This window comes from Aptenodytes patagonicus, chromosome 1 (genome assembly GCF_965638725.1).
Source record: "Aptenodytes patagonicus chromosome 1, bAptPat1.pri.cur, whole genome shotgun sequence".
NCBI lineage: Eukaryota > Metazoa > Chordata > Aves > Sphenisciformes > Spheniscidae > Aptenodytes > Aptenodytes patagonicus.
In genome coordinates, this window is record NC_134949.1 from 130,112,134 (window position 1) to 130,139,587 (window position 27,454).

The 27,454-nt window shown below is 42.5% G+C and overlaps 1 protein-coding gene across 1 annotated transcript; it reads right to left on the bottom strand.

Annotated features, from left to right (window-relative positions):
* Positions 1–3,136: 3,136 nt before the first annotated feature.
* On the bottom strand, positions 3,137–17,217 carry ATP6AP2 (ATPase H+ transporting accessory protein 2). Its single transcript, XM_076355346.1, has 9 exons — positions 16,945–17,217; positions 13,500–13,630; positions 11,032–11,160; positions 8,533–8,628; positions 8,195–8,332; positions 7,832–7,885; positions 6,314–6,463; positions 5,107–5,223; positions 3,137–4,228 (listed from the first exon to the last, which is right to left on the bottom strand). Exons 1-9 carry the CDS (start codon positions 17,195–17,197, stop codon positions 4,034–4,036), a joined length of 1,263 nt encoding a protein of 420 aa, XP_076211461.1. The 5' UTR covers positions 17,198–17,217; the 3' UTR covers positions 3,137–4,033.
* Positions 17,218–27,454: the final 10,237 nt, after the last annotated feature.

Genomic DNA, 27,454 nt, shown 5'->3' on the forward strand with positions numbered 1-27,454 from the left:
CATGAGAACAGCTACCTGGACTCCAGGTACTCCCCAATCCAAATACCGGCCAGTATATGACTAAGCTCTGAAGCAGACCCAGTCAAACACATCTCACCCTTTTTGCCAGAGGCCAAGCTCCCCAAGGAAAAACTCTCTTTGGTGACCAGATCACCACTCCCTGCAGCAGTTACATCCTAAATCCTACAGACAGCACTGCATTGAGCCTTTCCCAGTCTGGCTGAAAGTTGCTTGCTGCTGAATATTGCATGACGACTCTCCTGTCCTTCTCACTTCCAGCAGATAGGATCCCAATATAGGCTGTATTTTCCTTGCATCCCTCTCCCTCCCTCGGCCTCGCAGGAGTGCCTCAAAAGAACAGTGATAACTTCCCTTTGGAAAACAAACTGTGGGCTTCTGCTCTCACTGTTGTCTTCTTTCATAGAGCTTCACATGAAAGCTTCGTTGCTTTCCTGATAGCACTGTACACAAAAGCTATGATTTCTGCCGTATCACATAAATCTTTTTGAAATTTATATTCTTGGGATGATTAAGTTTAAAGAGAACTATCAACAGCAGATCTAATGGTGTTGACAGCACTTTCATTCTAATTAACTGAATTCTAAGTATGAAAAGGCTATTCCTGGCTCAGGGAATCGGTATTGTAATTGCCTGTTTGATTAGCAGTTAAGGACCAGTACTGTTGTACAACATAACGTGTCTTGCTTACCTAGCTCAAACTAAAGCACAGCGGCTTTAGAGTGGTTCAAAAAGCAGCTCGTGCTGCACAAAGCAACTGGTATTTAAGAAATAGCGCGCATTAGAGTGCTCAAAAGCACCTTTAGTACCAGCCGGGAGCCTACAGCCATGAGAAGGAACAAATGTGGCACTAACACGAGAAGTGGGAATTCAAATGTGCCCTTCAAAGTAGTTTAAGACTAGCTTTAAAAAGTAAAACCAGAGCCTACAGCAGCAGCAAGCAGCTGGAACAGAGCTGACAGGATGACCATCTCAACAGCAGATCCTGCATTTAAACAAACTCTATACTGCCAACTTCAGGCTGATTACAGTATAGCTACCTAGGTGTACCTGGCATGCAGACCTTAAAGACTTACAATTAATTATACAGTCACTTTAAAAAAACCTAGCTCCTGTAAAACTCTGCACCAGTATCTGAAGTGGACTATTAATCTGATTAAACCTCTGAATTAAGTAAACTAGGAATGCACTAATTCAATATAGACCAGTAAGAAGCTCAAGTTGAAATAAATCCTCACCAAAAGGTCTGTAGCATGACTAATTTTCAGGCAATCAACACTTCACTTTCTTTAAAATGAAGAACCCACAGCCCAGACCACCCAACCTTGCAAAAGCATTGGCAGCCCTAGTACTAGATAGTAGACATGCAATGTGTTTTATCCCCCCTTTTTTTTTTTTACCTCCTTAAAAGGCCTTGCTGAAACACTCTCTACCAAGCTGCAATTTGAGTTACTTATTGCTGATAAAAGCAGGTGAAAGAGGAGATCAAACTTTCTGATACTACAGTGCTTGGCCTCTCAGAATCACGATGTGGTATATTTTTACCCCAGACATACTGTTCTTCCATATGACAGAACCTCTCTGAGAGGTTCTTCAGAAAAAGTCTGTCACAATAATGCTTCCCATTTACCCTAAATGATTTACAGCAGCTTTACTCTTGTGGCAGAGCTGAGCTCCTCATTTCAAACAGTACATAGGGTCACCTTAGCACATTTTGCGATCACTGTACATTGTAGCAAAGATGTTGCAATGACCAGAAAGTTCATGCAACAAGTCTCAGAAATGCAGCTGAAGCATCTCCTTAAGGAATAAGGGAATGGATATAAAAAGACTTAACAATTGGTAATTTGAAGTTTCAAAGAGTGATTTAAAATATCAGGGAACCTCTTGCGGCATTGTTTTTTAAAGAGTATTTTAGCATTTTAAATGCCTTAGTATCGCTTAGGACAAGCGGAATCCCATAAAGTGGCTTACTCTATTTCAACTGCTTTATGTCCAAGACAGCTGGAAACAATGCAAGCTTCTAAATATTCCCCGAGCGTTTACCTTTGTGTTTGTTAACCTTTCACTGCAAACTGGTCCCTGCAATCTCACAGTAACCTGACAGTTGTCATTCTTCCTCCTGCCACGTAGGTAATTTTTTTAAGGTATAGTTCAGCTGGAAAGATTCTACTATTAATGTACTACCCCCTTTCTCACCCTAGATCATGCTTCCTGCTGAAGTTTTGGGGTATTGTCTTCCACATTAAGTGATCTCAAAACAGCCAAAGAAATTTAAAACAACGTATAGGCTATCACGTAATAGTTTACTTAAAACGTTAGGGTTCATGCCTATCAAATGGGATGATAGAGCTGTATTTTAATTGTTTTCATGATAAAGTTGTACAGCTTCATCAGATGGATTTGATTCTCAAAGCACTGCAAGTGTGCTACAGAACGTTCAACAATTAGACTACACATTCTTGTCAGAGAAACTGGCAGTGCAACTCTTCCTTTCTATCTATCAATCTTAATCACCCAGATTAACTTTAGTGCCATTAAAAGTCATTTCAAATGATTGTAACATATACTAAACTGGATTTCCTGGACTTGGGCAAAGCTGCAGCATGTTACTCAATTCAACACGAAGCATTGTCCAGGATCTCCAAGACATGAACGACTTCAACCCCTCCAAATCTGACATTCCCAATAAACGAGACAAATTAATTCAATAAGCAGATCTCTTCTGGAAGCGGAACAAATCTCTCCTAACAACAGGGGAAGTTCAGCACATTAGAGGACAACAAGATGAAAAAAGTAGTTTCCATTCACGTCGCTGTAGTCTGGAAGAATTCCTTTTACCACAAGAGCAAATGAGTTTCTAAAAAGTAGGTAGTCCTAAAAAAGAAGCAGGCCAGAGATTAACCGCTTGTTTTAACTACACTCACTACTTGGTTTAGGAAAATTAATCCATACAAGGTGATCTTCCAACGTTTGCTTTTGCAAGGCAGTTAAAACTAAACTGTTATAGACTTGGGCCCACTGTCACATACAGAAGGCTGCCGGCACCTACTCTATTCAGCTGAGCTAATACTAAATAAAAGTAGCCACACCTATGAAGCCACAAAGAATAAATGCATTCCAGAACAACTGTTCTTTGTTTTATTGAATGGTTGAAGCAGGACTATAATCCAGGTATACTTAACTCAAGTGTTGGTCCACTCTTATCATCAAAAAGAATTGATTCAGGTTTTTTTATAACAACATCAACACAAATGGAAGGAATATGAAGCATCATAATAGGAACTTTCAACCCTATGTGACATTAGACCGTGATCAGACTGGTGCTACTTCAATATTTATAGACTCTCCACTGTATAGACCAGCCACACTAGTATTATTTACCTCCAAATCATTAAAGTTCTAGGTAAAGGATCCTTCTGTCTACAGCTTACATCTGAGCCACCAACATGAGATCAAAATGCCATTTGTGCCACTAGAATCGTAGTCTTGTAGAAATATTTCTATATTTAGTATTTTACTAAAGAATAATTACTATCCTCTCTGAAGTTACATATAGCCATTATAAATATTTACATCAAACATTTACAACTGGTTCATAATATACAACACAACAATTTAGCTATAATTTCTAATCTTCCAGTGTAAAAGTTTCAAACAACATGTTGCTATCATAAATTGAAATTTATCTGTTTTGCACACAGTCACAGGCAGTACAGGGCATTTCAAAAACTCATGTTACATGATAAAAAAAAAGGAACGATGTTACTTTAGTAACAATTAGTTTGGGGATTGTTGTGTTTTGTTTTTTTAAACAAGCAGATTTCAATTTCTAAATCCCAACTGGTGCTACTACTAACATTTAAAATAGGCTTGAGAGGGAAAAAAAACAACTTAGAAATAAATACACCTTTTAAAAAATTCCACAATTAACCATGTCAGAATATTTGTTTTCCACACAGTTTAAAGGAGACCTTACTCTCCATCATTTCCTTGCGCTGAAACACAGTGTAGTTCAATCCATTCTTATCTTCTGATTTGTCATCCTATAAATAATGCTGTCATACCCAGGATCCATGTTCCAGAGGTTGTAGGAGATAACTATCACAGCTAAAGCAAGACCTATCATCATCCACAGAATAATGTTGAAGATTACAGAGTAGTTGTAGTTATACGGATAGGCAAGGTTATATGGATTTTCTGTTTCGCTCTGTAATAAAGAAAGTAAGTGCGTTACTTTAAAGTTAGCTTGCATACAAAACGCATTCCGACTACATCGAAAATCTGAGCAATCTGAATAGGAGAGATGCATTTTTGTCTAGACAATTCTGATGCTAGGGCACAAAATGCAAGAGTGATTATGTGATTGACATCAATGGAATCCAAAGGAATGGGCTGACAGGAGCCTCGTGAAATTCGATGAGGACGAACGCAAAGCCCTGCTCCGGGGACAGAATAACCCCACGTGACAGCACAGGCTGGGGACTGACCCACTGGGCAGCAGCTCTGCAGAGAGGGACCTGGAGGTCCTGGTGGACAAGGTGAACAGGAGTCAGCAGCGTGCCCCTGCAGTGACGAAGGGCAACTGCATCCTGGGCTCCATCTGGAGTGTAGGCAGCAAGTCAAGGAAAACAATTTTTTCCCCACCCGTGAGGCAGGACTTGCATGCACTACTGTACTGGGGAGAAAACGACAGAAATGCAAATTCTAACACGACATAAGGGAAGAAGTTTTCACAGTGAAAGTGGTTAATACCTTGGAACAAGCTGTCCAGAGAGGCTCTAGGACTTCCAGCCACGGCCTTTTCAAGAACTTGGCTGGACAAGGACCTGAGCAGCCTGACCTAACTCCTAAATTAATCCTGCTTTGAGCAGTAGGTTGGACTAGATGACCTCCAGCAGCCCTCTTCAACCTAAATTACTGTATGATTAAGCGAAGATCAAGACAGGTAAGCTGACCTCTTCATGCCCATGCCTAAATCATAGCCAGTATTCTAGCCCTTAAAAAAAAAGTTACGCTCAAATGAAGAAGTGATGCAGTTTGGATCACTTTTAATAAATGATATATAGAAAAATGTGCATCTACTACCTGTGAAGACTGAAGAATGGAGCGAGTCTTCCTCATGAGGGGAGAATTAAATGCCTTCACAGCCACCACTTCTACTACTGCATTCCCACTATACAGGTTAAACATCTCATCTGCAAACTGGAAAAGCAAAAGTGATTTAATTTAAAATCTACGCCGTAGCCAGGAATTACAAAGAGTTTTGTTAGAAAGATGTACTAAACCATAAGATGCCAGCTTCAGGAATAAGCAGCTTATGGAAAGTGGTAAAAATTTACACTATTTTAGAATTCCACTAAGAAAGTGCCAACTTTCACCTGGTTTACAACATCTCTTTAAAACCCCTCAACCACTGTTCAACAGACTGTAGCTTACGACTGCTTTCTGGGCTGAAATTCGTTCCTTCATCCCTTTTACAGAAGGCACGCCCCCATATAGTTTCCCAATTGTATGTCTGTCAGTTTCAACAAAATACTTAGGTTCTCAACCTTCCACTGGGAAATTATGAACCTGAATATTTTAATCTGATCCAAAGACTAATATGTCTAGTATTTAAATATACTTGCTTAACTGCAAAGAGGCCAAAGAGTAACATTTAGAGAAAACAGTTATTTGGCTTAGCAAATTCATGCTTTTACACTTTTCCATCATGCTTTTGAAACTCTCAAAAGTGACTGGTCTTAATAAAGATTTTATCTAATGATTACATAAGACCTGCTAAAGAATTACTTTTTTGAGCACACTGATAGGTGAACAGCGGTTATTTTAGAGGCTTGGAAATTTAGATTTATACAGCTTTGTGGGCAAGGGGAGACTAACCACTGCACCCTGGGATAAAGATATTTCCACATTTCTGAGAGCCAGTTTTTGAGAGACGTACTGGTGGGTTTAAGTGCAAGATATTTATTTAGGAAAAACAAACGTATCGAGTCATGTTGATATATGGTTTCAATATATTCCTACTCCTTTATGCAAAATATCTAACACATTGTAGAATCATGTCAGCACTTTCCAGAATGGCAAATTGTAACATTCGATTTTATAACTGAACAACTGCATTTTAAAAACCAAACAAAAACAAGCATCAAGTGATGATGGCGTCAAGCCATCACTAATGAAGTGACAATTCAAAGCAGAAGACAGTCAATAAACTAGCTCCCTTGTAGTTAATGCAAAAAAAATTATTTCCTTAGTATTCCTGTGAGTTTTATTCATTAGGTAGAAAGTATACCTTTTGCAAAGAGTCTACAAGAATTTGAGAAGCATCCTTGAACTGCTGAGAATCTTCCCCGTATCGTTTTCCAACCTCTTCCAAGCCAGCCAGTTCCAGAGAATACAGGTCTGGAGAGTGATCTTTGGCTAAGTGCTTGTGTCGAGACAGCTTTGGCACACCATTGAGGGCAGAAAGAAATTAATTCATACACAGGTTACTTTAAAAACATATTTCACAACATCAGTTTGCTGGGACTAATCCAGCCTCACTTTCCACAGTCATGTTCCTTATTGATTAGGAAGTGGAATTTCTTGCCAGCTTAACTAGAAGATGTCCACAATTGTTTCTTTTCTTATTCTACAGAAGAAAGCAGATGATCATCATGTAGCATCTGTTCCTAATATGAGGTTATATACATGTAATATAGAGCTCTACTAAAAAGAAACATTATACTTATTCACATCAGAATCCTTGTTCTGTAATTGCCATAAAAATGAAACTTGGAGGAAAAAAAAAACAAACCCTACAATACTTGGATACTACTATTCCCTTCACTGAAGCTGGCCCTTGCAAACTGAGTAGGTTGCAACTTCCACCTTGCTGTTGCCCATGTACAAAAGTAGTTTACTTAAGGAGTATCATCCCATTGTCATAAAATCCAACCAATATAATCCAAATTATCAGGAGAGTAGTGATATTCTTGCAGCACTGACATTTGCCCGCACAAGAGAACAGTCTCTGAAAGCAAGGAATTTAATCTGTTCCTATCTTCCCATCTACTTTAACTACGGCATTTCTAGCCTGCAAGACAAAAATAAGTTGTTCTACCTCACTTCCTCAAGAGCCCCATTTCTCTCCACCAGCCCTTCACCTAATGTGAACTTCTGAGTTTTTCATTACTGCTTCTTTCACTTTAAGTAACTGAGGGCTGTAGCTTAAAGAAAAAAAAAAAAAACCAAAACCCCAAAACAAACCCTAAACCACAGCAACAAGACAGTAGCTTCTTAGTAAAAAGAGCATAAGAAGCTTTTTGCTTAAAAAGATCAGAATTAAAAGCTCACCCCTCCATTGGAACATTTCCGTCACCATCACTATTCACGCTACAAAAGTAACCCCAGTCTTTTCAGATAAAATGTTATGGTGATATTTTGAAGTAAAATGGTGGACAGGGCAAAGAACACGTTCTTAACTACCATTACTTCTCAAGTAAGAAAACAAGGAAAGCCCCAGCAAATTCTTCACCGAGTACTTCCTGTGTCTGGGTATGGAGCAACAGCAGCTCAGAATTCCCCCTGTTCTCACCAAACACAACGCAAAAGAAATTGCAGATGATTAAGGTTCTCATTTTCTTCTGTCAGTGACAGGGCTGATGCCAATAGCTTGAGAATGCATTACTGAAACTGATGCAACCAACTGATGACACACTTGAATATATATCACTGGTTGCCAAGTATCCTGGCTATAGCTTCTCTACCTTTAAATGAGGTCTCCGAAGTTTGTGACATAAGATGGGGAACGCGTTTCAAAAAATCTTACCAGGCTTGCAATATCATGTAGGACTTGTAGTTCTGACAGAAAAAGCAAGTCAACCTGGGGGAAGAGGCAGGAAGAAAGAGACAGGTATTTCCTTTCATGAAACCAAAGTTAGGGAAGTCTCATTTTGTTGCAAGTCTCAGTATCTTATAACAGGTTATGTCTGTTACAGCATCAGAACATGCTAGAAGGAAATTACTCCTTCAATAAAGTTACTTAAAAAAGAACTTAAAACTTACTTCTTAGAATTTAGTTAGAAAAAGTTACAGTAGGCTCTCCTAGGCAAAGCGAGAGGAAAAAAAAGCACAAGCTAACTAAGAATACTAGAAAAAATCATAAAAGCTCCCACTGATTAAAGTTTTTTACCTCATTGTTTCTGCTGAGGGAGTTGAGAGGAAGGGAGCTGAGAATGGAGTTGTCCTGGAATAAGCGGTTTCGCAGTTGGCGCAGTGTGACAGAAAGATCTTCAAATACAGAGTTTGCCTTGCCCACCATGTACACTCTCTGCAGGAGTAGCCATTGTTTAATAACAACAAAGGTTAGGTTTTTTTAGTTTTCCAGTCACACATTGAGAATCAATCATACTTGCAATCTCTCTCCAATGCAAAATGTTTCATATAATCAATTAGGTTTGCTCCAGCCACACAAGTGGAAAGAGGTTTACTATTTAGAACATCTGGAATCAGAAGTGAAGCAATACTCACTTCCTCACTGGGGGCCAGCTGCAAGACCACAGGAGTTTCCTCAGAGAACAAAGTATGAATAGCGTTCGCAACACTGTCAAGACTGAAAGGAACAGCCTGGAAGACAAAGTCTAGTTAGATTTTTGGGTAAAACAGGGCCTAACAGTAGGAGATAATTTGCTTAACTACAGAAGTCCGGAAAAATAGGACCACCTCTTTTTGAGCAAAGAGTATGCATATTTCCAAAGTGATAACAACAAATAATAGTAGCCAATGTGCAAAACATCAACTGTGTATCTATAAACAGACAATTTATTTGTATATATGGAGGACATAATATATTTTTAAGAACTCCAAGGGGCTATGACTGTGTAATTAAGAGGCTTACTTAAGCTAAGAGCATAGCCTTGTTTATCAGTAAAGCAAGACCAACAAATATAGAAGCAATACAAAAGGGAAAACCAATCTTAGTGCAAATGGAAAGTTATGAACCACAGAAAACTGATGAATGAAAATATACCAGTAGAAAGACCAATTGCTGAAACACCAAAGAAAAGAGCCGTATAAAAAAAAATTACTAAAAGAAATCCTAGCATGGTATAGTGCCATTACTGGCAAGCTAATAAAGCTGTTAGTTTTTCTAAACACTTACTTCTGGGTTTCATCTAAAAAGAAGCAGAACAGCACATTTCCATTCACTAGTTAAAGAGTGTAAAAATATTTTGTCTAATAAATTTTAGTAAGTCTGTAAGCTAGGATAATTTGTACCCAGCGGTCCTGAACATGGATGATCTCAATGATAATCATTTGAAACTACTGAATATTGGAGAACCCGTACTTTGCCAGCATACATTTGGGGCAGCTCATCTGAAGCCTTGGCAGCAGTTAACGGAAACAATTAAAGCTTAGGAATATTAATTCCTATTAATAGGAATTAAAGCAAATATGCATTATGCACACATCAGCGCAAACACAACTGAAGACTTCAAGTATATTTAAGGTTTCCAGAAGTTAGCAATGCCTACACGGTCAGGTGCAGACAATCCTAAATCAGTTTTGGTCCAGACCCCATTGCAGCAATGCCAGCGTGTAACTGTGCCTCAACTAGTGAGCTGTGCTTGAAAGCTGATGTGAAACCAGATCTGTGTTAAGCTGAATTTGACCTGAGTTCGGTGTAAAGCCACAAAACATTCCGATTAAACGCTGATATTTTAAGATAGATTAAAAGGCTGCCTGGCAGCTGTAAAAGTAATTTCATAGGGAAATCACCTCCTCATCTTGGGGTGTGCAATAGGGTGTCAATATTAAACAAAACACTATTCAACATCGTCACTGAAGATTCCACAGTTTGACTGAAATAATAAAATGATAAATGATAATTCTTAACAGGAGCACAGCAGTCGCACAGAGCCAAAATGCGTGGTAAACCAGTGCAAAACAAAGTTTTCCAAGAAGCAGAATGAACTAGTTAGAAATAAGCTGAAACACAAATTATTTGAAAAGGGTTTGTGGGGGTTCATGCTGGACAAACAACAGCTCAACATGAAGAACTGGGCCAATACTGCAGCAAAATGGATTAAAGCAGACAACGTATTTATAAAGGAGAAGTGAATAGACACTGTACAGTTACCATTATTTTGTAAGTTACTGTGCTCCTGTTAAGAGGTGTGTAGACAAAATCATATGACAGGAGAAGAGGCAACAGGCATAAATTTAAAAAAACAGGAAATTCTATCTGAACACAAGAACAGTTTTTTTTACTGTAAGGGTGGTCAAATACTGGCACAGGTTGCCCAGACAGGTTGTGGAGTCTCCATCTGTGGATATTCAAAACCCAACTGGACAGAGTCCTGGACAGCCTGCTCTAGCTGACCCTGCTTGATCAGGGGGTTGGACTAGATGATTTCAAGAGGTCCCTTCCAACCTAAGTGATTCTGTGATGCTGTGACAAGCATGAGAAAAGAGTCTCAGCAAAGACAGCCAGTGACGTGTACAGGTAAAGTTGCTTGTTGTTTTATTTTTAATACAGTATAATTGAATGGTGTCTCAAAATGCTGTATTTCACAGTCAAGTACTTGATGAAAACTCAGACTGCTTAGAGGGCGATACAGTACATCAAAGAATCAACATCATATCAAATGCTACCACACACACTCAGCTGAAGCAAAAAAGTTAGTAATTCTGACTATGAATCAATAAGTTAACATGGGAAACAGTGGATTCTCTGCCTCTTGGTACAAACATTTTAAAACTAGATGCCTTTCAAGGAGAACACGCTTTGGTCAAACAAGTTACTGAACTCAACACAGGAGGCCCTGGCTGATCTTAAAAGCCTCTCACCTTGTACAGGAGTCTGACTGGATTATTTATCTGTACAGCCTGATCCATCATTCTAGGGGATATGTGAACTTCAAGTAAGAAATAAGTGAACGTCAAGGACTACAGTTGAGAGTCATGTACTTCTCGTTAGATCACAAGAGTCACAGAAATCACGCAACAGTTCCAAATGTGGATACTCACATTCTCAATAGGGTAAGAAATCCCCTTCACAGGCAATGCCAGCTTGTCTACTCCCTTCACTGTTACCAGCACGGTAGCTCGCGGTCTGTGAAACAGATCACCCACTGCAAGCCCAGGCCAGGAAAGGTCCTATTATAAAACAGTAAAAAACCTTGTATTTCACAGGGAGAAAGAGAAGAGCCCTCCCCCACCATTACAGCAAAATAGCTTATAACTATCTTGTTAATATCTCTGTGCAGGACAGCCTATTGGAAATTTTATGGGGAAGTAAGTTAATACTAGAATGCTTTCATCTTGAATGATGCTGTCTCAAGTTAACCATGAAGAAACTGTTAGTTTAAGAGCTGCCAGTAACTTCATAGCAAATTCTACACCGAGAAAGCATTATACATACTGGATATATCAAGAGTTATTTCCCATAATTAAATTAGAAATATCATAGTCTGTATTTAATAAGTGAAGGCTGAATTAAAAAAAACAAAACAAACAAAAAAACAAAACACAAAAACAAACCCTTTCGCAAAACACCACAGAAACAGGTTTAGGCACATTAAAACACTAACACCTTGATATTTTCAGTACCAGAGAGAAACGGGGGGGGGGGAAAGGGGGGGAAGCATCAATCATACCAAGATCCTACTAATCTAAAACTTACAAATTTGCATAGAAACACAGGATTCCTTAGTAGCTTACTACAGTTATGCATCAGTAAGAGCACAGTGAACATTACCTGGCTGGTTTATTCAGGCACAAAATACAAATTCATCTATTTAGAATGAATTCAAACAGATTTCTCCATTTGTGTAAAAGACATAACTGCTTGCTTAAGTTTTATGAAACCAATTTGTTTGGATTTTAGAATTAAATATCATTGACGTTATGACCTGTATCACCTCAAAGAAACAAAAGAAAAACTTTTAAAGCATCATCAGGGACAAAAAGGGGTTCAGTTTTATGTTGCCTTAACAAGGGAGAAATACTGAATGACTGTTTTTGAGAATCCCCAATGTAACACAGTAAGAATTCCAAATCCTCTACAGCGCACCTACTGCACCATCAGTTTATGTTCCTAGACTACAGCCTTGATGTAAACTGCAAAAAGAGTGTTTTGGCCCTGCGGTATTCTCCATGCTGGGGTAGGAAGCTGCCTACACAGTGATCACTGCCTTAAGGACAATGCTGGTAACTTTCAGTTTCAGGGCTTAACTGAATAGAGTAATTTAAATGCTTCCTTCCCTGCCTGCTTCTAGGATTTGAAATAATACTAATAGAGAACTATTTCTAAAGGATGCTACGGACCCATCAGAGCAAATTAATTCCAAACTTTGGCAAAGGCACAGAGTGAGTACTGAAACACTTTTTTTCCCCACAATAACCATTTTATACCTCCAGATGACCCGTATGCCAAAAGTCAAGTGTTCAAAATGGGCCAAAACCCACTGTTTTGCTGGGTGTCTTTACATGCAATGCACACAATACCATCTGATGTGTTGTTTTTTCTTGATAAAATAATCAAAATATACTTCTTAGGAATACTACTCATAAGAATTTCTGTTACTAGTTTAGTGACAAAAAAGCGTAATTAATTGACAGCAAGATATTTTCAGACAAATGCCAAAACACAGGCTAAACAGACCTGCATTCAAACCAGACTTATCAGACCCCTTGCTTAGCTGCAGTATGGAATTGCAGAAAGGGAACCGGCCTCCCTCACAAGCATTGTGAGAATATCCCAGCTTGTAGCTTTAAGTATCTGGCCACACACAGACACTGCCAGAGATGGCTGGCTATTAAGCTTTCCCGTACTGCTTCAACGGCCACTCATCCCTGCTGAAGCCCAGCAAAAAATTCAGTAGGCAAAATGGAATGAATCCAAGGGCTCCTACTCACATGCCGCACTTTAAACATCGCTAAAGCTATGTTCAAAAACCTAATTTGGGAAACACTACCACAAATTAGGTTTTCAAGTCTTTGGATTACTTCCTAACTATTTGGTTTATTTGTTCTTATTAACTATGCTCAGCAGACAAGCTTGCTGACCTGACACAATGCCTGCCTAGCCAAGCCGTTTCTCACAATCTTCGGAGTACCCTGGAGCAGAGCCCTACAGATATAGCTCGTAGGCAAGAAATGCAATGGTTTCCACAGATTCTCAGTACGTGACTACGGATGGGGGGACACAGCATGTAGCTGGGTCTCAGAGGAACTGAAGAACATCACAGTAAAGGCTCCACAGGCTTGCTTCCTTCTGTAGTTGATGATTCAAATTAGCCGGCTAGCACAGCCTTTTGCTGCTCATATGACTGATATAGCTCTGTGCTTGGAAACCACCCTCTGACGAGTCATGCATTCCTCAGGACAAACGGGATGATATGTTATATATTCTAGCACATGACAGGAAGATTTGCATGTTAAGCGAGCAGGTCTGTAGTTTTAGAGGCATTTCAAAATCAAGACCTGAAACATACATCTTCAACAGAAAAGCCCATGGATAACGCAGCCACATCTGGGATCCGCTCGCCAGGAATGGGCCAACTTCCATCTCGAAAAACAACTGACTGAGGTGATCGTAAGACGCTAAATTCATCACCGCATACACCTAAAAACAAACAAAAAAAGCTGTCAGTTTTCACAATCTTTCCCTTACATCACAGAAAAAGAGCGTATTAGAGCTTAATAAGACCCCCTATTCCTCCCTCTCATACCCATCAATTTATGTAACACAAGTAATGAGAACCGATTGTTTTAACGCTCTGGAATACAAACTAAGGTTTCTATAAAGCAATGACTAAGGATGGACAAATCCACGTTAACAAAAGCAGGACAATTATTCAAGCAACAGCACAGTACACTTCTGCGTACTCACTAGCAGATTGTGAGCGGTGTCACAGTTCAGACCTGGTAAAGCTAACTCTCAGTACGGCCAGGCAGACTCCAAAATCCTGTTAGCTCACAAGCAGCTATGCACCAACACGGCTCTGTTTGCTTCCAGGACTGCTTGGCATAACACCTCTTTTCATGCAGGCAACAGCCTGAGCCACTGAACCCAGAGCCAGGAGGACCAGCAGAGTCAGTGCTGGCTTAAACAGAGCACTGCCAGGAACAACCTGGCTTCTGCAGAACGGCTCCGGTGTCTCTGCTCTGCCTTCTCAACCACGTGACGTTGCGAGATGTTCTTCTTCCTCAGATGCGGTACTGGACCTAGGCTGACTGTGTGAAGCCACAATCTACAATACTTCTCATGTTGGGTTTTCACTTATTTGCGACCCCTCCTTCCCTCTTTTCCTCATTACCTTGAATAGCAAGGTTGACTAAAAGCATCATTTCTAATCTGTGTTGTGATGACAGCAATTTATTGTGTAATAAAGTCAGAGAGGACTCCATGAAATAAAAGATGGGCTTATTTCAGTCTAGCTTCCTATTTTAAAAATCACTTAAGCATAACTGCAATACTGTGTACGCAAACATTTATCTAAATAAATTTTAAAACGTATTTGATGTATTTAAGCAGTAACATCCACAACGCAAAACTTCAGACGTATCCCCCCAATGAGCAATGTTTCTACCGGAAAACTAATCTGATACAAGACTCGAGAAAATCAAGTAGGAGAACAATAAATATTTGCAGGCCATCTAAGTTTAAGTTCTAATTATATAATCAGTCTGACTACATACTTCAACATTACATGAATAAGATGTACCATCTAAGAAGGAAAAAAAAAGTATTTACTCATATGATCACTGAAAATTAGCTACCAATGCAAGTAGCTATATAAAATAGTTTTCCAGGGCATCTGCAAATCTAAAGGTCATTTACAAAAATAATGGAACAGTAAACTGATGTGTTGTGTGGTTATAATCTTCCCTAACATTAATTTAACCAATCTGACCTTGAAGATGCTGTTTTAAAGCCTGGATCATGATCACGCATACAAATGTTGACAGTAAATCTGAGCCATATTATGATAAACATACTAAAGGAACAAAGTACTGCGATGCAGGTCAGGGAAGGGTGGCAAAAGGAAGGAAAAAGCCCAAACCAACACATGTATACGGAGCAGATTCAAGCATTTTTTGTTTTAAATTGATATGTGTTCATTGGATGGCCTGCTAGCAATTTTAATGGTGCATCAACCTTGTCCTGGTTTCGGCTGGGATAGAGTTAATTTTCTTCCTAGTAGCTGGTACAGTGTTTTGGATTTGGGATGAGAACAATGTCGATAACACACCGATGTTTTAGTTGTTGCTAAGTAGTGCTTACACTAGTCAAGGACTTTCCAGCTTCCCATGCTCTGCCGACTGAGAAGGCTGGAGGTGCACAAGAAGCTGGGAGGGGGCACAGCCAGGACAGCTGACCCAAACTGGCCCCAGGGACATTCCATACCATGTGACGTCATGCTCAGTACATAAACTGGGGGAAAGCTGGCCGGGGGGGCCGCTGCTCGGGGACTGGCTGGGCATCGGTTGGTGGGTGGTGAGCAATTGCACTATGCATCACTTGCTTTGTATATTATTAGGATTTTATTCTATTTTAATTATTAAACTGTTTTTATCTCAACCCATGAGTTTCCTCACTTTTACTCTTCTGATTCTCTCCCCCATCCCACCGGGGGCGGGGGGGGAGAGTGAGCGAGCGGCCCTGTGGTGCTCAGTTGCCGACTGAGGTTAAACCGCTACAGACCTGTATTTGGAAGAACAGAAATGTTTCCAGATGAATTTGCTTAGGAAGGAATTTACAAAATTGCTACAAACTTTTTTGCTCAGTCTTTAGGATTTCACACGTTGCTTTAATTTTCCACAAGGCTATAAGACAGTCACACACATTATTTAGGACAAGTCGGCTTACTCAGGACAAGGTTGCTTAGGTCAATAAGATTAGAGCATTACCCGTTTTAACCAAATTTGCCTTGCTAGGCTTGTTCAAGGCCTCAATGAGCAAAACTGAATTTGAACTTGGGAACACAAGCCTCTTCCTCAGACACACTATAATTCCTTGACCACAATACCCCACCGGGCCACATATTCAGTGAGGTCTAGAGAATAAATTCTGAGATGCAATTCATCCTGCATACTGTTATCCACCCACCTACGGAAGACTTAATCAAACTTCTACCTCACCAAAGTTGTACCTCAGGAGAACTTCGGCTCTCAAAAGCCTTTGTGAACCTGGACCGAAGAACTAAGGTATACCGAGCGAAAACTATTCACGGGGCCTGGAAGCCTGAAGCGCAGATCACAAGCCTGACTCACAAGGAATGACAGAAAGCCTCCAGCGATCGCAAGAGCAGCTCGGCAAAGCGTGGAGATTCGTACAAGGTAACAAAGCGATGCGTGCCCGTACAACGCTCCAGACGGCCCTGTGCTGGGAAGGGAGAGGGAAGTCTCCCACACAGTCTCTAGAGGAGCTGGGGTGGGCGGGGGGGGAGGGGGGCAGGGAGCGGCAGCCGCCACTCAAGGGGCAGCCCTCCGCTCCCACCTCTCAGCCCTGAAGCTGGTGGGCGGGCGGGCGGGCGCACCCCCAGGCACAGGCGCACCCCCACAGCCACCGAGCGCTGCCCGCGGGCGGGAGAAGCCCCCGGGCTATCTGCGGGGGCCGGGGCCGGGCGGGGCTCGCCCTCCGAGGGCGCACCAGGCGCCCGCCCAGGGCCGCCCGTTCCCCCGGTCGCCCCCCCGCCCCGCCCGGCTCGCGCGCCTCCCTCCTCCCCCGCCCCCCCCCCCCCCAGCTCGCGCCCTCCCTTCCCCCCGCAATCGCTCGCGCGCCCCGTTCCCACCGTCGCGGCCGGGCTCGCTGGGGCGCGCGGCCGCCCCTTCCCCCGCAACGTCCCTCCGCAGCGGCTACGCAGCCCTCCCCGCCCCTCGCGGCAGCTGGCCAGCCCAGCGCTCCCCCACGCTAGCTCGACCCCGCTCGCTCACCGGCGAGACAGGCCGATGTCACCAGCACCGCCAGCTCCAGGGCCCAGGGAGCCCCGCCGCGCCGCCCCATGCCCGCCGCGGTGCCGGCCTGCGAGACGCCGCTGGGAAGACGCCGGGCCGCACCGCCGGACAGAGAACGCCGAGCGCCCCGCCCACTAGGGAGCGCTGACGGGCAACCGCTGCATCCAATCTGCAGGTGAGATTCAGGGCGGCTGGGCGGGACTCTACAGGAGTGACTGACGGAACTGACCATTCGCCAGTGAAGCCCACCCCCACCCTGTCACGGGGCTGACCGATCAGCTGAGACGCTGTCCCGCCGGGGGGAGGAGTCTTAACTTGGGTGGCGTTTCCACTTGGCCAATCAGATCGCGAGAGATCTCTGCACCATTTTCCTCCTCTTACCGTAACTTCAGAGGGGAGCGGTGAGGAGGCGGAGCCTCGCCGGAATGAGTTGACGGCTGATTCGGCCAATCGAAGTACGAGATATCGGGGCCTTGCCCCTCCCACCGCTCATCACTGTGGCCGCGATGGCGTCCGGCGGAGACGCGGTTGGATCGGGCAGCCTCGGCACGGGGGGAGGGAGGGAGCTCTGATTGACAGTTAAATGCACCATTCAGAGAGCAAGGGCGCCTGCTCCACTCTCTTCGCACCTGTGTCGCGCGGGGTCGTCCGGCTGTGAGGCCTTGGCCGTGAGGGTAGGCCCTCGCCCTGGCCCTGGCCCTCATCCTCAGCGGCTGCGGTAGCGGCAGCGCAAGGTGTCCCGGTTCTTCCCCTGTGCCCCTCTGGCAGTGCCCCTGGTGTACCTGAGGAGGCACAGAGGGGAGGACAAGGCGGGCTAGTCCCTCTAGTGAGGGGGCTTGTTTCGGGGGGGAAGGGTGGCAGTTGTTGGTTTTCTTTTTTGTTTCTCTCTTCAATGGGGTTTGAAATAATAAAAAGTTAAGTTTGTGTGTTTATGCCTGTCACCTGCCTCAGCACTTCACCCCTGAAAGGCAAGCGAAGGAGCTGAATCAGTGAGTTGGGCACCTCCATATAGCTTGTGGTTTGGATATTTATGGGGGAAGCTGCCTTCAAGGTCTTGATTGGGTCCATTAAGCTGGTGAGGGTTTATTAAGCTGGTGAAGGAGAGGGGCCAAGATGAAGTGTTCAGAAAATCCCTGTCCACTTCCCTGAAGGTTTGTTGTTGTTGAGAACAGTTACAGTAACATAGGCACTTGCTGCCCCAGCCCCACTCATCTCACTTCAGCTGTTCTTGCTTGTAATAGAAGCAGGCAGCTGGGTCCGTGCTGTTCAGTGTATGTGTAGTATTCCAGTAACAGGCCATGAACAATCAAGTTGTGAATATTTCTTGGGGTCTTTGTACACTATTAGGCTCAGGGGTCTTGATGAGACTCTCTGCAAGTTGAGGCAGAGAAAACTGAGCTTTGAGGGTGAATTGTCATGTAGTATGTTACATGGAGGTTAAGACCTCCATTTCATTGTGGAGAACATTGTATGTCTTACTTCTCTCCTGGATTCCTCAGAAAGCAATGTGTGCATGCTCACAGGAAATCCAGCAGTGCTAGGAAATATTTTATCTGCTTTGCTGGAACACAGCAGCTGTGTTCACATCCACATGGTGGGACTGTATTTATGTGCTGAACATGCCAGAGATAACTGGCCATACAGCTATCTGACCAGAGCTATTCGGCTATGTATTTAGAAATTCCAGCCAACAATATTCCAGAAATATTTTGAAAATCTGCCTGAGCAACATTTCTGTACCAAAAAAGGGGCTGTGTCTAGGAGAATCAGTGAATTAGTTGGGGAATGGCAGGTAGTAAAATGAAAGTGTGTGTACAACAATTGAACAGTATTTAAGAGAGTAAAGTTATATCCCTGCATCTGCCACATGATAGCATGTGACAATGGGCAAATCACTTAAACCCAGCTTTTCATAGGTGGCAATAATAGTCTATTCTTTGTCTGTGAGATGATTTGCATAAATGAAGAGGAGCTACTGCTCCCACTGTTGTGAGGTGGAAACTATACTTTCAATATGAAAAGCATGCCGAATGTGTAGAGTACTCTCAAATTCAGCAGCCGGGCAAGTTATGAGCACTTCAAATTAATACTCACTTATTCTTTACTCTGTATTGTGCATCACAAAACCAGCACCACACAAGAGCTTTTGTAAAATAAATGCTAGTAAATGTTTGTGAGATTACCTGCGTACTGTAGCAAAGAGTATGATCAAAGTATTTGTTTCCTTATGGGCTCTTCTGCCTTCAGAACAGGATTAGAAGAGCATACAGGAGACAAGGCCTGGATCACTGAACAACGAAGATATTGAATGATTGCTTTTTCAATGAGCCCAGCCTGTTTTGTGCACTGAGCAAGGCAGGTTGATATTAAAAAAAAATGCTATCTTGTAAGCTGACAATGATATCGCAACGTGTATGCCCATGGGTTCTGGATTAAGGTTTTGTGGGTTACCTATTTTTGGCACTTACTGGCTCTTGGGTGTTTTATTTTGCAAGAGTAGCGTGCTTTTATTTACTCTGTATATTTTAGCATCATTTCACAAAGTTTTATCTATCTGGGAAAATACGGTTCCTGCACCAAGATGCTTGTAGTCTGAAGTAGGTGATCATAGGACATCAAATATGGGTATGCACTGGGTTGCCTTGTCACAGTAGCAGCTGTAGAGTTGCATCGTCCCCCTTACTCCCATCCGCCCCCTTCAGATAGGCTCTACACCCAAAATGTTCATAGAAGTAAGGCAAGAAGGGTGTCTCAAAGCAGTAAGTTTGTGAAACTACTAGAGGGCATTAGGTGGATGTGATGGTGGTTTAGATGGGAATGTAGCGGGAAGTGCAGAGCAGGGAAAGGAGCGTGTGAGGGAAGAAGTTTCTCCCTTCATCTAAGTCAAGGATTTCTTACAGATATGATGTGTAAAAGAAGAGGGCAGGGGAATAAGACTGTTTTAAAGAAGTTGTTTCTCTTACATCTGTTACTATCTCTGTGTTTCATATCTATGCATGTTAGCAATCATTTCAAATTTTGTTATGATTCTCTTGAGACTGTTTTCCATAAAGCGTTCACTCTGGAAGTGATGCTACAACCAAAGAGTGTCATCTTATTTTTTTGTATTTGCAGAAGGAATTGTGTTTTTGAGACTTTGGGGTTCACATTCCCCTTTTTTCCTGAACTCTTGGTGATGGCAATACTATAATTCTAGAAATAGAAGAGAAACCAGAGTTCTGCATTTGGATATTCTTATATTTCTTCTCTGCTACTTGAATTGCTTTTCTTCTTGAAATCACAATAGAAACACGGTTTGTGAAGAATTCTCTCTTCTGTCTTATGTTTTCCTGTTCTCATCCTGGTTTCTTCTTTGGGAAAATAATAAATAGAAGCAATAAATTTTATTATGAAACAGTCAAGTCTCACTAACTCTGTACACTGGTTTTCAGTGCCCACTGGGTATATCTGTATGTCAATGAAGCCCAGTGTAAGAGAATAACGCCATCACTTTACAGGCTGGCAGAGTTCTGGCTATTTTCTCTAGGCTTAATTTAGATCCCAGCTGTGCTTTGAAGAGAGCGAGTTTTGTAATCCTGCAAGCAATACTTGTGACAAAATCTACACGCAGTAAAATTATTCTGTTAAACTGATTTCATTCTGAGCTTCCACTCAGGGCAAGTAAACAAATGAGACAACATGCACACTAGGTCAGCAATAATTTTTATAAAGCCATATACTGCTAGTAGCAGTCACAAAATCAAAGTGCCAGCTGTAGGCAAAATACCAGTATTCACTGGCTCTTTTAGTAGTGTGCTGTGCAAAAATGTCTTCGGCAGGAATTGCTCATGTGGTGTTCGGATGCTGCCTTTGCCTAGACCCCTGTCTGTACTAACAGCGATGAAGATGAAATGATGGTAGAAGAGGGAATATGAGGAAAAGGCTGTCAAAGAGCCAGCCATTTGTCTGCACTATACTACTGCGTTATCATTTTGCTTCATTGTATCACTACTAAAGCTAGTGTAGTCGTTAGCAGAAGTATTTGTCTCAACCATTATTTCCAAAATGGTGCTTTAACTGGAGAATATTTGCCTAGCTGCTGCAAACACCAGGCCAGTCATATCCTACGGGAAAGAATGAAATCCCAGTGCCAGGTACCATTTGGAGTTACCAGGTCCAGAAGCACGTGGGGTGAGCAATAGCCCCTTTGGTACTAGGCTTTACAGTCTCACAGAAAATTTATGCACAGAAGCTAAGCGTAAGCTTTTAAAATAAAATTGAGAAGATAGTACACTCTTCTTTGTGGTGCTTTTCTGACCTCGACACAGTAATGGAACGTGTGTCTAACGCCGTACGGTTAGTTGGACACCCCCTGTCCTGCTGTGGTGGGGGAACAGGACAAGTTTGAAAGCCTCTCTGTTGGGCAGTTAGTTTTGAGGCTGCTAACGTAGTAGGAGACTGGGAGGTGAGAGACTGGAGATGATTGTGCCTGGCTTGGCGATTTATACTGGTTGCAACTGACAGACAGGTCTCGCGTGAAAAATTGTTAGTCCCTGCCGATGAATCGCTTTGTGGTCTTGGCTCTCCTGTCCCTGTTTGCAGACTCCATCTATGGAAGCAGAAACAGTTGTTGTTCCTGCAGATGTGGACACCAAAACTAAATTAATCAAAGGCAGCTCAAATAATTTCTAAATTACTGGGGAAAAAAATGAAAACGAGAAGGAAAGAAAAAAACCCCACAAAGTTGTCACTCAGCTAAATCTTAGGCTGCGTCAGAGCCGATTTCATGAAGACTCAAATCATAAGCAAAATGTAAGCGCTGCCCTCTAAAAGGTGGAGATGTCTTCTATACCTCTTTGTGAAAGGAAGGAAAAGTGCCTTTCTCTTTTACTTCTGTCAGTCAATAGCTGACTTTGTGGTCTCAAAGAGGATTGCTAGCTTTCTCATCTGTGGGACTGAGCTACAGTTAAAGCCTCCAAATATGCATGAGAAGCCCATTTTAGGCTTCTTTTTTGCTGGGTTCTATATGCTTATCATATAAAGAGAACTATACATCTTTTTTGTGTATCAGTACAAATGTCACAACGTCAAAATTGTGATCTTGCGACGCAGCTGCTGTAGACTCTTGACATTTTCTAACAGTTCTCTCCATGGCCTTGTTTATGACTTTGCCAGCACCCACAGGCTCACTGGAGGTGAGAGTGCCACTGTACGTGTGTTTTGTAGAAGGCGGTCCCCATCCTGCGGAGTTTGCAGTCCAAATAGAGTTAGGGGCTGGAACAGAGTATCAGTGAGGTGACTGACTCACCCGAGCTCCTACAGGAGATCAGTGGAAGGACGAGGACCTTGCCTCTCTTGCCTGTACTTCAGCCTATGCTGCCCTCTCAGCCCCCGAGGGATCTCTCTGCCATAGAATCATAGAATCATAGAATCATTGAGGTTGGAAAAGACCTCTAAGATCATCGAGTCCAACCGTCAACCCAACACCACCATGCCCACTAAACCATGTCCCTAAGCACCACATCTACACGTCTTTTAAATACCTCCAGGGATGGGGACTCCACCACTTCCCTGGGCAGCCTGTTCCAATGTTTCACCACTCTTTCGGTAAAGAAATTTTTCCTTACATCCAATCTAAACCTCCCCTGCCGCAACTTGAGGCCATTTCCTCTCGTCCTATCACTTCAGAGATCATAGCTGATTTTTAGAAACGTATTTCACAAACATTTTGTTCCTGCACACAACACTGCAGTCCGCTAAGAATATAGTTTTGATGTAACAGTTCTGAGGAAGATGGTCATCTGTAATCCACACAGAAGAGATGACTTAGTTTTAGTAGTTTCAAAGTCACATTAATCACTATCTTTTAATTAAGTCAGCTTAATCAAAACACGTTTTAATGTGCTATTTTAATGGCCTTGAAAATAGCGGGAGAGTATGGTTTTAAGGATACTTGATATAATTAAAGGTTCACAGCTTCTGTGTGTTGAGGTTGTAGTGCTAATGAGGAAGGAAGCCCGGGAGAAAGAAACCCAGGCTTTTCCTGAAATTGTGGAGAGAAATTAAGATATGTGTGTGTGATGCATATGAAATGTAGTTGATTTGTTCATTACATTTTCATTCAACTTTTCGTAATAATTTTAGCAGTAAGGACTTAAGCGAAGCAAAGATTTGCCAGCAGCTTCTGGTAGGTATTTTGAATGAGCAGCCCTGGATCGTGAGCGCTTTTGGCACCATCTGGTGGTCGAAAATACGGCTGCAGCCTCTCTGGGTTTGTATTCTCATACTCAAACCAAAAGTTTCATTTGGTGTCCCCTCTATAGGTTCCTCTTCTGTCCCACTGCCCAGCCTTTCTCGTAAACAGTGGCTAAGTGCATCGCTGAAGCGGACGACAGAAACTGTGTCAGAACAAGGAAACACAAAAATTTGGTGGGAACTGGGGTGAAATCAGCATTCACTGTTTCCTTCCAGGTCAGTGGAGAATTTAAGTTATTCTATCCCACTTGTTTGAGCTTACGCGTTTTGATAAGAGGTAAGAAGGTCATTCACAACAATTTATTAGCTTATTAGGGGGAGCTTGCCTTCAGTAGCGCCAGGCTAAATTTTACAGACAATCTGCAAAATCTCATAAGCTGCACCGTGGGGAGCTTAGCACATTTTAGCTGGCAACACTTAAAGTATCTCTGTTCCTAATTCTTGTTAAAGACCGAAGCTGGTACCTTAGTCATCCAAAAGCTAAAAGAATAAGTTAGACTGTGTTTTTATTTGACATACAGCCATTCTTAGAGGTTCTGAGCACCTTCTAGAAAGGCCTTAAATCCTTCCTACATCCTTTCAATCATGGCTGTGAGCTCTGGAGAAGAAAAGCCGTAAAGCAGGAGAGAGGACTTGGACATATGCAACAGGGAAGCACTGCTAATCCTCTTCTCCCCAAAAGCCTCTGTCCTACTCCAGTTCTTTCTCTGCCTGGTGTCCCACCTGCAACTTTGATATTCGGTTTTGTTTCTACAATTTCCCCCGATTTCCAAGAAACCCTAGAGGCTAACCAGCTAGAGAGGAGACATTGGGGCATTGGGTGACTGGTTTAGGTACTGTGAAATGGCACTCCTCCATCCTGTCCTAAATGCAGAATATACACAATGTACCAAGAGCATTATCCCTTCTCTGGCACAACCGCCTAATATTAACATCAAAACCCGACCTGAGCTTGTAGGTGTAGCCATGTCAGCCACTTGTCACACAGTAAATCGGGGAGTGACTCTCCAGCAGGTCAGCAACTCAGCAGTAACTGCCTGCATGTGTACTCATACACAGCTGTGACAGCAGGGCAGGGTGCTTTGGCTCCCTTTTGGTGAAAGGTAAAGCTAATTTACACTTTCTCCGTAGCTAGCAGGTTTAAGAGTTGGCTTCTGAAATCTGCCTTTATCACTCCTCCAAGTGAGAAGGACAAACATGGTCTTTTATACTTTCAGTTAATGAGGGCTCTCTGCTCTGACCTCTTGTGTTTTGCAGCCCCACAAACCTAATATCCTGTTGTGACTACTCAGCCTTTCTGGAAATGCACCTCTTCTTCCAGTTTGAGAAGATTTAGGATGTGGTGAGAGAGAAAGAGTTAAATTTGACATTCTTCCCCCTATGCTTGAAGAGATTTAATTGAAGTTCACCCAGGGGAGAAGTCACTACCAGCACATAAACACCTTAGCGTGCTGTTTCTACTAAAATGGTTAACAATGGAGTAGTTAAGACTTAAAATATAATTTGTTGTCATTAAGCTTTTATGTTATCTCCATCCTTAGCTCAATAGAAACTCCTGTTGAAGAGTCCAGGTGCTTTAGATATGTCCTATATTTTGAAGGTAATCATTGCAACCATTAGTGTGAAGATTGCTGAGCTAAGCTTATAGCTTCTTGCTTTTGGAAGGGGTGATGATGTTTCTATTCTCCCCCAAGTTTGGTTATCCCCTCCTCTGTATCGCATTGGCTGTGGGTCTCCTCTCAGTTTACTGTGTGGTTATTCTGACCCAGCTCTTTTGTGGAGTTGGTTTTCTTAAACTTCAGGAAGCTGAACTGACTTGTTGAGAGGCGAGACAAGTATCAAAACTAGGGCAAGGGAAGAGGCAGGAGTGCGTGGATGGGAGCGGGGGAAGTGGGGTCGTCCCTCTTTCAGTGCCCTGATAGCATTTGATTAGCGCAGGCTGCATTGCACCTCTTGGCCTTACGTCTAAGGCCAGGGGCCATGGTTAAACAGTCATTTAATCCAGTTGCTGCTGTTGCCAGAAAAATTCCTGGTTCCCTCCCCTCGTTTGTGCTGTCTCCCTTCTGCTAAAGCTCAAGTCAAGGGAGCTTTTCTTCTTCTGGGGTGGGTCACTCCTCGGTGAGATCAGCTCTGTGAGCTAGGTTGTGGTGTGGCCATACGAACATCGACATTGCTGCAAGTAGTGAGGCAGGAGCCACTGGCTGGAGGTGGGACCATCTCAGCACCAGCGCAGATTCGTACCTGAATTAAGTGACTATGTATCCATGGCTTTAAGCCAGATTTTTCTTTTCTGTGCCCTTCAAATCGGGCTTCCAAATGAGACACCTAAATACAAACATGCTGACCGTTCTCCTGTTAATCACACTTTCTTTAGTGTGTTTAGGAAAATCAGGCCAGTTCTACTCATACACAGTTGTGCTGCATCCTGGGTATCGTTTGTTACTGATACTTGTTGTGGGAGGAGGCAGCATGCTTGAGAGCTGAAGGGATGGCAGTATAATAGTTAACATCTGTAAGGCCAAACAGTGAACTCAAGGGAGATAATGAGAATGTTTTTGGTAATATACCGTATGAGAAAATGACCCTTTTCCCGTTGCATCTTATCTCATGGAATTTGAAACCACAGTGTAGCTACATACACCTCTGGGAGGGTAAAGAGGGATTTAGCATTTCAACTGTAAGCCACAGAAAGGCTTTTCAAGCTTGCAATATCTTTGTCTCGTTTAACAATTTCTGTAAGTAAGTTTTGGTGCTTGCTTTGGGTACTTTCCCTAGTGGTCTCCCAAACTGATTATAGACTTGTTCAGCTGAGTTTCATCTCATGGTTTTCTGTCTGTCATTGGCTTATTGGAGAGCTGTTGTCAGATTTAAAATAACCATTGTGGGGGTCCCTTGTGTTTAAAAAAGAAAAAAATATCTGTTCATAAAGTGAAAGAGAGAATTGGTCAAAAGGGCTCTGAGCTGTGGGTGAGGAAGCAACCTTAGCAATGGGAAATGCAGGGCTTTGCCTGAGCAGTTGTGTGAAAGAGCTCTTCTAGCCAGTGTGGACCTGGGATAAGACAGATAACCTCAACGGCGTTGAAGAAAGTTTACCTTTTAGTGGCTTGAAATGAAATACAAAGGTGATGCATGAAGTGTATTATTCTCATAAGCCTCTATGAATTGTCAAACAAAAATGTCTTTCATATAATGGCACAACAGAAGCTGAGAATCATGCAGGAAGAAATAGAGCCTTGAAGTAAACAATTTGGTTACTAGAACTATTGGAATGGAAAAGAAAAAGTTGTAACCTGGAATAGTGGGGGAAGGGATTAAAAAAAACCCAAACAAACCAAAAAACCATACGACCTACTTCGGGGGTGGGTAAAAGATGCTTTAGACTCACTCCTCGGATTAAATTTTGCTTATTCTATTTCTTAAAAAAAAAAAAAACACAGTAGGACCTATAAAAACAAGGACCTTGCTGATAGAAAGTTACTTTTTGGGGGACCCTATTACACAGGCACTGTATACTATTTTTATGTATACTAATCACGTAACAGAGAATGTCCGTTGTACATTTGCAGAATTCAGTGTCTTTTTTTTCTTGACTCTCTATACTGTCTGTTCTTGGAGCACATTAAAAATATTTACCTCCTTACAAACCATTCAAAACATAAATGAAGCCCAAAGAATTGCTACATCCATTAGGAACAAGGTAGAAATGTCAGCAGCAATGTTAAGCCAGGGCTGACAGTCTATGGTGCCATAGACACCTGCCTGAAAGGAGTAAGTGAGGCCAGAACAACGGGTCTGAAGCACGTCACAGCAATTCTGGTGCCGACGAGGTTTTATAAGTACCTGCTGAAGTTGAAGAACTACTCAAGTAACAAGAAATTTCTAGTTGAAGTTAATGTATAGGTAGTGGTGGTGGTGTGAGGGGTGGCTGGGGGACTGCAGCCTGAGTACATAGAGCAAAGCAAAGTACCCCTGCTGTGTTTCTATGCCACCATGCAAGAGTTCTGGATTTTCAACCTATTCCCATTTCTTTCTCCCATGTAAGGCTGCAAGGGCTTGGCCTTACCTCTAGTAACAAAGAGAGGGCTGTATTCTTTGGCGATTCTGTTGCTGAGATCTCAGTGTAGTCCTGCTGATGCCCCACCAGCAGGTTGGTAGTAGTCATAGGAGAGCTTTGCAGTATTTCCCTGAAGCAGCTCAGCTTGCCACTGCTGCTTGCTCCAGCCTGTGTTTTCACTGTCAACAGTCTCTTAGGAGT